This window comes from Protomyctophum parallelum (assembly GCF_964188405.1).
Source record: "Protomyctophum parallelum genome assembly, chromosome: 9".
Classification (NCBI taxonomy): Eukaryota; Metazoa; Chordata; class Actinopteri; order Myctophiformes; family Myctophidae; genus Protomyctophum; species Protomyctophum parallelum.
In genome coordinates, this window is record NC_139706.1 from 12,531,122 (window position 1) to 12,542,688 (window position 11,567).

The following is an 11,567-nucleotide window of genomic DNA, read 5'->3' on the forward strand; positions in this document are numbered from 1 at the left end:
CGTGTGTGCGTGCGTGCGTGCACACTTCCTGTTTGGCGTACCAGGCGGTTCAAAGCTCGACTGTCATTTGAGCCCAGGTGGCCTTGTTTCGTGTCAGGCTGTGTTGTATTTGTGAAAAAGAATGGGTGTGTTTCCACTAGCCTTGGTCTTTCACACATTATTTTTCTCTCTCCACCAGTGTGTGTGTGTGCGTGTTCTGCGCGTGCTCTGTAATCTCCTGCTGAACCTGTCTGATAGGTGTGGGCTGGTGCTAACTGCACTGACTGGCAGGTATGTGTCAGCCCAACCAGCGTGAAGCCAAGGCCAGAGGGAGGGGAATATCTCATCCAGAGGTTTCTATGACAAACACAAACGGATTCTTCACAGAAGGCGTGCCATTACATTTCACACATTCATACACACTGGAACTAACATGCAGTAGGAAAAATAAGACGAGGAGGAATAAGAATTGGGAACTGGGTGGAAAAACGTTTTTGGCAGGAAGGACAAATGGAACATTCGGGAATGTGGAGTAACCCTGTAGAATAGATGTTCTGTAGCAGTGTATTGACCAATGGGTCTGGGACTGGGGCCGGGGCTTTTCAAGGTCTTGTGTATGCCGGATGTCGCCCTGTTTCTCAGCATCACATTATGTTTTACTCTGTACCATCGAGGTATGTATCCCACACAGGTCACGCCGGTTAACCTTGCATTTCTCTAACTATATTGTTTATATGATGAATCTATAGCCTGCAGTATAGTTAACTTCAACCAAAGAACAAAACAATGTAAGCCCAATTTATACTATGTTTGATTCGAGCTTGTAGATCTGCTATTGTCAGCGTGCGACAGCATGGTACAACGGAGCATACAATTTCAGTGGTCTGAATTACCTTTCAGAGTTTATTGTAGGCCTATACAGCAAGGCTACATGTATTGGTTTGTGTATGTGTTGTGAGCTTTAGGCCTTGCCTATGTTTGCTCAGTGAATGTCAAAGGGGAAGAATGCCAGAACCTTTCATTGAAAACTCACATAGAAGTACATACCGCTGATAGAATTATGCAACCTCAACATTTTCTCTCAGGGGGGAGATTCTGACGGCAATGCAGGGTGAAAAAGATGAACACACAATGCAGGATCATGGTTAATATTTACACTGACACTCTTACACAAAGAGACCGATCTACCGCTTCCTGGCTTTTTTCTGTTTGTGTTGATATTCTTGGGTGGATTGTTTGGGTGTTGCTTAACTCTTGGAACTCTTACAATGGAAAAGCAACTGAAAACATGTGCTCAAAACCACAAGCATTGCTCAATTTAGAAACCTTTTCTGCTTGTTGGGAAGGTTCTAGTCCGCCTATGACCAACTTGTTGTCAAGATGAATCTGTTCTATAGAAACCCAAACATTTCAGCTCAAGACCCAAAAGAGAAATGTTGTGTCTCCCCGGCAGCAAAACGTACAAACAACACGTTGATGAATTAACCACTTGACTTAAGCACAATTTCAAAAATAGTGAAAATCGGCCTAGCCGATCTGCAACTACAAGCTCTTTTCACTATACCCCATAAATGGGTCATTTTTATTACGCATTGTTTGGGAAACACTACTATAGAATGTCCTAAAAGCCATGATGACTGTCATGTGACAAACATTTGCTGTGTGACAGAACTGAAAGCACAATCAACGTTTTCTTAGTTACATCTGCTCTGTGGCATGTAGCAGAGCTTTATTGCAGTGAATGACTGTTATCATTGTCTCTCGGCCACAGTTGACATTTCAAGACTAAAGTCGCACAAAGAAAAACAAGCAAACAGTACACACTTACACTGATCTAATACCCCTGCAGGTGTGTTAAACACTGTGTGACATATATCTTTGGTCGAGGTTCAACGTTGTTTATGACAATGCACTCATCTACAATAGCAGCATTATAGGAAGTGACATTTTTGTACTTCAAACTTCCTCAACGGATGAATAACGCTAAAATACAGTCATAGATTAGTCATAATAGATAAATTAACCTATCCCCCCTCATTTCCTCCTCCAGTTGGAGCCATCTCCATCCACACCCCACAGAGGAGCCTCACCAGGTCAATACAGGAGGATGTGTTTTTCTCAGTGGAAGTTGCATGCCGTGGGATCCCCACAATGCAGTGGACCTTCATGTCGGGGGCGGTGAGCCGGAGCATAGGGACCTGGATGCCTGGGGTGTACACCAATATAACCATTGATTATACGGACAGAGTACAGACTTACATCAATGGATCTATGGGCCTGTCAGACCTGCGGCTGCAGGATACTGGATTCTACGTGCTGACTGTCACAGATGCAGCAGGCAACAGCAAGGATGCTGGCTTTGTCCTCAAAGTGAATGGTGAGTTCAACTTGGGTTTGCACCGTGCCTAAACTGTAAGTATGTGTCAATGTGCTTTTAATTTGTTGTTCATATTTTATATATGTATAAGCTACGTATAAGAATGTATAGTTTACAAGCAAGTTTGACAAATATGCTACCGGTAAAATCTGGGACAAAACATGCCACATTTTGGTGGAAAAGTTTTACAAAAACTTACACCCGTGTGATAAGTGGGTCTGCCAAAAATGTCTAAGTAAATTGTACATTTGTAGATTATATAAGATTCAAGCAATATACAGTATCAATACTGTGCAACAGGTTGGTATAGAGCTAGATTGGCTGACCATTTTCCGTGTAGTATTACTGCTGTAAGCTGTTTGAGTGCGAGGTGTATGATATATGTATTTATACACATATTGCTATGTGTAAATTTGCTGTCAAATATTCTTCTGTAATATCATTCCTGTCTACTCCCCGCAGAGGTTCTCTATGAGGACCTTCAGTACCTGTCTGTTTCTGCTGTGGTGATGGCCGGTGTGGCAGGCATCCTCATGCTCACTATGTGGCTCCTGAACAAGGCCTACAGGAAGATCAAAGCATGGAGACACAGGCAAAAAATGCAGGGTAATGTAAGCCAAACTAACTGAGTGACCCTCTAACAAATATCTTGTTAAGTTTAGTTATAATTTGGTGTTATATACTGTAGGGTGCAAATATGTGCAATAAGTATGAATATTATATATATTGTCTATCTACTAATATAGATAGTAATAAATTACCTGAAATGCTTTCCAGTTAATAGGCCAGTTTTAAAATAAGAAATCAAATCAGGGACAGACCTAACCCAGAGGACCTTGGATAATTACTGCTTTGATCACTCCTGTGAGAAAAGTAAAATATTTTATCAAACAAATTGGTTCATTTCAAGATAAAGGAAGAAATACTGTGGTAATTCAATGGATCAAACATAACTATATAAATAACTTAAGCCTTACTGACTCTTCCTCTACAGTCTACACAGTGTATGTTGTATGTTCAGTGGCTTTGATTTTCAAATGCACTGCTTTCAATTTACACAACCAGCAAATAATTGACAATGTTCATTCACAGATAAGGGTACATGTGAAACCACAAAAATGAGCTCTGGATTGATGTAACCAGAAAATGACTATGACCAGCCACTAGCTTCTACTGGATAGTCTTATTTTTTGGTTCGCTCAATTTAAACAGTAGGCTACAAAATGGAACAATTATTAAGGGCTTATACAAGGTTCTCACCTAAAATAAACTAGTAAGTTAAACACAATAATAATCAAGCTAACACAATGTAATCTTTCATCCGCAGAAAATGATGATACTGAGCTGCAGCTTCGTTGATGGACAACAGACTGCACCTGGTATCCAAAAGCTCAAGACTTGTTCTACAAACTTGCCATGTCTACTATGAAATATATCTTTTAATTACATAAAGTAGCATGGCTTGAGAAGCTTTAAGGACTGTCAACTCTGAGCAAGTTGCCTTTTGCACTGCATGTTTACACTTCACTGTGGATATACTTAATGTACACCACTGCTCATGCCACTGGGTTGAATGTACACTGTACAGTATAGAATTAATCATAACACTGAGCATAAAGAATTTACATATTTATTTTCAAGGCAATATGAGGTTGTGTTTTGTCACCATCTTCCTCTATGATACACATACTGTACAAAAAGAAATCTATACAACTGGTAATAACTAGTCTTCAGACACAGAACCTATGTACATTGCAGTATTCAGAATCACATTGTTGCGGTCAGGCAGAAACCTCCAACTAACATTGTGTTTCTTTTTTTATAATACCGTACTTGATCATACTACACTACAGCATCATACAAAACCATCTAAAAAGCATATCCACAAGCTCAAAACGCTTTGTAGATCTGCTACTTTTGCTATTTTTAAATTTGAATCCTGGAAAGTAACAGTTTTGGGGTGTCCAAAACGTAATATTCCATGGGGAATATTAAGAATGTTGTTATGCTCAGCCATGAAGACAGGACGTTAATAACTTCCAAGTACATTTGCCATCGTCAGATTATTTGATTGAGAGTACCGGTAATCAAATCAAGTTTGACTGACTAAACTGCACAATGGGAGAGATTGTCTGAATGTGGGTAACACTAATTCGCAAAAGCCTCATCCGAGTGTATTCAAATATAAACCTACAGATTTCTTTTCTAAACACAATAATATGGTCAGTAAGCCTCACCTGTAACCACACACAGCGCCTGTGTCCAAAGTCGGCAGAGGGGTGAAGTTACAAGGAGGGCTGTGTGATACACAATGAGGAAATTATGAGAGATTTACTTAAGATTTTGTATAGTATTCCATAGTTGAGTCAACAGGTTGGTCCACAGAGATGAGGACATTGTGAAAATAAAGTGTTACCATTATATCTTGAAAAACAGCACAGACAAAATAAACTGAAGTCATCTTTTATGAATTTAGATAGATGTGAAAAGTACACATGGAATCAACAGAAATGCAGCAACAGTCGGTAAGACATGTTGATTTAGCCTCAAAGCCTATAAGACCAATGGAAAGGCATTGCAATGTTCACAACAGTAAATGGTGAGCTGGGGGTTCTGCTACAAATGAGTTATGAGTTGTGCATGAGTTATGCATGTACATGGCAGTATTCCAAAAGTCCAGTGTAGGGTTGTCGCACAGAATCTTTCAAAGGCAGGAAGAGTCACATGATGAACCATAAATCAGCACATGCGTCATGCGGATCTGAATGGAACATGAAAACATGTTTCACATGTTATTATTTCTAGCACTGCAAACCAGTGAAAGGAAAATCTGAATTCTGCAGTGTCCATGTGCTGTCTCTAGATTGTACTACAACACTTTACCAGCAAAACCAGTTCCATGTTTACATGGATGTGTTCTCACAGATCTCAGGAGTCTGTCTGATGATTCCGTTTGTAGCAGTATTTATTTGACCACTTACATGATATACTATATAACTGAAGTATCCTAGGGCTCTATACTAGGTCCACTCCTTTCCCCCTCTATGCCAAAACTCGTCGCAGATTATTTCACCCTAGAATTGTGACACTAGGGTTCAAGTGGTTAAGGACATGGAGTAAGTGCTGCCATGAGAAGCTCCATCTTGTAAACAAAGTTGCGTCCCTCCATCTTGCTCCAATGGACCTCCTTATAGGGCCCTCGGAGGTGGCTCCACTTGCTGTCCTGGATGGCATCGCTCTTGGGCAGCTCTTTGCTCTGGTTGCGAGGAAACTGGACAAGGACCTTGCACCCACTCTCCGGACCATTACGCACTGGACGAAGCAGATGTAAAGACAGAAAATGCTGTTTAGTAAGAAAGTGTAGTGTAATTGAAAATTAACCTGCGACAAAATGTCTTTACATTATGCTTCCAGATATCTATTACCCTGAGAAATTTTAAACCGATGACACAGGGTTGAACATTTTCTCTCGTATGCTTATTTGAATGAAAACAATAATTTTCCTTGGCAAAAACGTGAGGAGTCACATCCCCATAAAAGAAAATACCAAAGATTTGTCATTGTGTGACTCAACCGGCCTCATTTACCTGAGATTGCATATTCTCCATTGGCGGAGGCTACGGTGATGGCAGATGCGTTCCCAATGCTCTCCACAGGTCCCAGCCCTACATGGTTGCTGAAGCTGAGGACATGCCAGCCCATCACCTTAGCCAGCTGCTGAACGGCGTGCACCTGGTGCTGGGACATCTGCAGTAACACAGACACAGATAGTTTAAATGTACATTGGCGTCATTTAGCTGATGCACTTTTCAACTTAAAAGAAATTGCAGCCCGTTCCCTTGTTTGCTCTAGTTTGGTCAACTACATTGCAAACAACCTAGTCTTACTCAGATTCTGGAGATTCGAAGATTGTGGAATAGTTGTCTGGCTACGCGAGACTACAAATAAAATGACCCAACAGTAAGTAGTGCATCTGCTATTATTATTATACTTTTTGTTTTACATTTTTGAAAAATGTTGAATAATTTATAATTACAGATACGTTTGAGAACTACTGATTTAGAAGGCATTTGTAGAATCAGCCTGTGTAATACAATACCTGTGAGAGGAGGAAGTCCTGTAGTTCCTGCTCCTGATGTGACAGGGTGATGACGCGTCCGTCCCTGTGCACCACTCTGATCTGCTCCACGCCGATGTTCAGTTGCAGCTGAATCGACCTGAACACATACATTATTCAGTCCACAGTCACCGTTAGCCAAGTCACCACTTTAATCCTAAACGATTTGTTGTACATCAAATAGCGGAAAGAGACAATCTACAAGCTTGCACTATATGGTTGCAAATGCACTTTATAGTGATAATATAATTTTACTCAGTGAGCTATTTGAGTAGACTTATGTGTTACTGCAACTTCCAACTTCCCCTTTGGGACATGTGAATTTTTTACTTTAAATACATTTTTACCCCTCCTGTACTCTTACTCACTTGCAGATCTGCTCGTAGCCCTGTGAGGTGATGAGGACCTTGACACTAGACTCATACACATCATTGATGTTAGACCAGTGCGCTTGGATCTGGGGGTCCTCAATACGGCTGGCCAGGCTGTCAATGGTGCGCGCCGTCCTGAAACACGCACACAAGCAATCATCTCCTTGTTATCTCATGTTCTTGTAACATGAGAGTAATAGTATCATACAAGAGTCACCCAAAGGTTGTCTATCGCAACACCTTGTACATACAAGCTTTTTGGACATACTAGGTTTCCACCCGACCCAACAGAGACAAAACACAAACACATGGACTGAGGCCTACCTGCTGCGTAAGAAGATGTGCTTTGCTTGCTTGATGATTTTCTCCAGGAGGCCCTCGCTCTGCTGTAGGTTGGAGATCTCGGTCTTGTCATAGGCCATGGGGCCAGCCAGACGCAGCCGTTTGTGTCCAAAGGGGGAGCTAGCAGGGTGAGGCATCACTACGGAGCTCAGCTGCTGCTTATGGAACTGTTAAAGCAAAAGCAAGTAAGGTTGTGTGTGTTTATAACATGCAGTAACACCAGTAGCAGAGATGGAGCCCTTAACTACAATATCTGCATGGGCTGTCTTAGGTAGGTACCAAATAGGTGGCATTTTACGACAATATTTAATATTTATGACCAGCAACTGACACTGCTGAAATTGCCCTGATGCTGTAAATACTATGCAGCCACAAAAAGCATAAGAAAAACTGTAAGAATTATATATTGTTTATTTCCAGAATGTATCGGACCTCTCTCATCAGCTGATGCAGGTTGTGTTCTAGAACGTAGAGGTGGTCATCTGGTTTGGATTTCTCTGGAGACGCACGCTGGTTCTTCTTTTCTCCAGTAGAGTGGCACAAGGAAATGGACAGCTGCAGCCCTGAAGGGTGGAAACAGAGGTAGAAAATACATGGTTTATTGTGAATGATTATTATGTAAGACAAAACTCCAAAAGGAGGGAGAAATATTGTACTTCTATTATTGTGCTACAAACTAGTGCCACTTACCTGGGAACGGCTGGGAGATGATCTGGTTCTTGACGACAATGTGTGGAATCTGGGACTTGATCTGGACCGCCTCCCTGGACAGCTGAGCAAAGATCTCTTTACATAGCAGAACATTTTGCGCTGCCTCCAGCTTCACATGCCACAGCTGGGTACCTGGCAGGAGAGGAAGGGACGAGAGGGCGGGTGAGAGGATTGGTAATGGATGATGGCAAGAGAGAACAGATATGGACAACATAAGATAATCATCAATAGATTAATTAAAAGATTGTGGGGTCATCATGGGAGAGATAGCGGAACATGCCAAGCTGAATGCTGATTGTAAGTAATTTACTTACTTACTAAGAACTTACAAACCAGACAAATCAGAGGTTAAACTAACAGTGTAGAGTAATGAGTAAATGTGAGATGATGGGGGTAAGCATGATAATAAATGCTGCACTACTGATTCAAAATGGGGGTAAAGATTTTTGTTTATGCATTAGAGCTACAATTCAAGCCTGGGTGCTGAATAATACCTGCTTTGGTTTTGGGCTGTCTCCTGAAGAGGTTTACTGTTCCTAGATCGCCAATGTCTGATGCTTGCTTCTGGATAGACACCTGGGAGCATACAATATACAATGTATTTGTTCACTTGCCAGTAATCTTTTTCTTTAATTCTTGCTTTGCCGTGGTGGGCCCTTGAGTTTTGAATTCATTTAAATATTTCATGCAATTAATCTTCCTCACCTTGATATAAGCAGAACCCTCCAGGTCGCTGGGGATTTGTACATTCAGAGGGCAGTAGTCCTCTGGAATCTTCTTGTCCAGATCAATGTCTGTGTTCTTAATCACTTCAAAGGTACCTTGGTGAGGAAACAGGGAACCTGCACAGAGAAAAGATCAAAATCAGACCAACTGACATGTCACATTATGTCACCTTTGGATGTTAAATATGATAAGTAGTGAACACATGGATATGACTTGGATTAAGAACTGGTTCCACTACTAGCCTAACTCTTAAAACAAAGGTCAGACAGCAACCGTGTCTTTTAGATCGAGAAGATGATCAGATTGGGCTATTGAGTCGATCAATAACAACCATTCACACCATCTGACACAACAATCACACTCAGGTTTGGTGGCTTGTGAAACCCAACAAATCATAGGGCAGTGGCGTAGCAAATTTCACGTGAATGTTCCTGGCTGCATATCAATGGGTTGAGTAACCTGCCACTTATATTATTTCCTTATCTTGATTGTTGTTTTGAATGAATTGATAGTCATCTTTTATAACCTGGTTGAAAACAAATTGCTAATGCAAACATTTAATAATGTTACTCAGTCTCACACATGCACACACACCTGCACTCCTGTAACTGAGGTCTCCCAGGATCTTATCTCCTACTTTGCGAAGCTTCCACTGTGAACGGAGTCTCAGCAGCTCTGAGTTAAAGTCCCTCTGCCGTCTGTTCTCCAGGTTCTCAGCCACAGACTTATTGAGCTTCTCTGCTCCTTTCAGCAGCATCTGTGCTGCTGTAGCCAGAGACTTCTTCTTACTGATTAACTGGAACACCTGAGGCGTCTAAGAGAGGATATGTCATCTTAGAAACTTTAATTTCCACTCGGTTTCCACTACCTTTTTTTATTTATAAATACTACAGTATATATTTCAAGTTTACACAGCACTGAAAGAAAGCAGTCACCGTCTCTGTCTCATGTTATTCTTTCTTGCTTTTACATGGTACAGAGATCAATACAATCAAATCAATCTGTATACAAGATAATTCAAGATTTCAGCAGCGCGAGGGAGGGAGATAGTTGGAAAAGGGGCGAGTTGTTTGGTATCCCTTATGCCAATGTGTATTTATCCACAAATGCTGGCTTTACCTTTCCAGCTGTAGGATCTTGAGAGACGGGGTCTAAGGCCATGTATTTCTTCTCTTTGACCACGTTGAGGACATCATAGAGCACACACATCTCCGTCAGGGAACTGCGTAGGTTGTTGCGCACAGAGTCCCATGGCCAAAGGGATGGTTGGAACTTCACAGTGCCTAGAATAGATTAAAAATGCCAAAAATAATCATATTTAAACTGGGGACCCCCCTCACCCTGACAAGCACACAGATAAATATTGTGAAAATAGCCAAACTACAAGCTCACAGTCACAACTTAACTCACTCAACGCCTTGCCGTGCGAGGTGATGATATAACTTGTAGATCGGTTATTTGGACAATGTTTGCCTCTTTCTTACATAATATTTGACAATTGGTATTAAAAAGGGCTTAAAGTTAAAAGTAATTAAATTATAGCCTTAGAAATGTGTAGATATCCTGCATGCACTTACATACTGTCTGTTGGTTCGTTCACGTTTACTGTTGAGTTAGAAAACAATGTTGCACATTATGCTACAGTTGCTACTAATCCCCCAGCTTGGGAACCACTGGCATACTCCATACTCTCCGTTGATGAGGCAGTGTGGCCTCAAACACACATTTTACATCACATCTTCCACCCTGAATTCCTGATGCCGGTACACACCTTCCTCCTCCTCTGGCTCCTTCTTCCCCCAGTCACGGTTCAGGGGCTCTCCATCAGTCCTTTCCTCGTCTGACTCTGAACCCTGACCGAAGTCAATTCTCTGGGCCAACTTGGCAAGGTTCTGGGACATGGAGAGAGGGGGGACATACGTCTCTGTCCCGTCCAGAGAGACTTCCTGAACCTGCTTCTCGCAGGAGGACTCGATGCTGACTTGCACCGCTGATGGTGGACCACCCGACATGATGATGGTGATGATGATACTGGAATAAACAAATTATAAATCACACCTGAACTGAAACGGCAAAACTAGCTGGTTGATTGAATACTTTATTAACGGTTTGCAAAAAGTACAGTGGTATGATTATACAATGATGTTAAAAAGCATAACAAAAAACCCATAAGAGAAGACAATTATATTGTAAAATCAATGTTAATTTAACTCCGAGAGTGTACCTATGGAAGGGACCAAATGGGTCCATTTGATAACGTAGGCTATATCATATGTACAGTTCAGTGGGGTGGGGGGGGGGGGGTGTCATACTTTTGTAGGAACATTGCAGACCAGACAAAGATGCTATTTTATGGCGCTTGTGAAGGAGTGCAAGGACTGGAGTCACACGTTTTGATGTGGTTGGGGTCCTATTATATTATACCTAGACGCTTGCCAAATGGGCTTGGCTTGTCATTGTTGTTGTTGTTGATCTAGCGTTAGAACTGTAAATTGAAATAACGTTAATATCTGTTGCAGCCAGTAACTATTGTAGTTGCTTGCTAGCATCATATAGTTATGGCTGGCTAGCCACGAAACTATCTGGCTAACGTTAGCGCCTTCCTTGCTATGCATCTGGTTCAGTGATAAAGTAATGGGATATTTTAGGCTCACCTTTCAGCAATAGAGTAGACACACTAGCGCCGATCCAACACTAGGATTATAATGCTGGGTCCAATCTGAACCGGGGCGAGTGGTAGAAAGATCACAACACCATAGCCTTGTCCAAAAAACAGACCACGGAAAAAGAGTATATTAGCTAAGAGACGACACTGAGATCACAGTGTGTTCACTGTGTGTTGTCCGTTCGGCGTTCTTGCGCCGCAGCTTTCTCTCCAATATGGCGGCGGCAGCGCTACCGCAGCGCCATCTAGCGGTGTTGTCAATAAAGGACCAGAGTGTCG

The 11,567-nt window shown here is 41.7% G+C and overlaps 2 protein-coding genes across 2 annotated transcripts; one reads left to right on the forward strand and one right to left on the reverse strand.

Annotated features, from left to right (window-relative positions):
• Positions 1 to 358: 358 nt before the first annotated feature.
• Positions 359 to 3,996, forward strand: vstm5 (V-set and transmembrane domain containing 5). The gene is made up of 4 exons (XM_083773598.1): positions 359 to 653; positions 2,030 to 2,356; positions 2,819 to 2,962; positions 3,684 to 3,996. Exons 1-4 carry the CDS (start codon positions 554 to 556, stop codon positions 3,713 to 3,715), a joined length of 603 nt encoding a protein of 200 aa, XP_083629724.1. The 5' UTR covers positions 359 to 553; the 3' UTR covers positions 3,716 to 3,996.
• A 713-nt stretch (positions 3,997 to 4,709) lies between these two features.
• On the reverse strand, positions 4,710 to 11,477 carry med17 (mediator complex subunit 17). The gene is made up of 13 exons (XM_083773597.1): positions 11,278 to 11,477; positions 10,395 to 10,654; positions 9,743 to 9,906; positions 9,218 to 9,437; positions 8,603 to 8,739; positions 8,392 to 8,473; positions 7,877 to 8,029; positions 7,619 to 7,749; positions 7,169 to 7,353; positions 6,842 to 6,979; positions 6,456 to 6,573; positions 5,944 to 6,103; positions 4,710 to 5,668 (listed from the first exon to the last, which is right to left on the reverse strand). Exons 2-13 carry the CDS (start codon positions 10,633 to 10,635, stop codon positions 5,460 to 5,462), a joined length of 1,938 nt encoding a protein of 645 aa, XP_083629723.1. The 5' UTR covers positions 10,636 to 10,654; positions 11,278 to 11,477; the 3' UTR covers positions 4,710 to 5,459.
• Between the last annotated feature and the right edge of the window lie 90 nt (positions 11,478 to 11,567).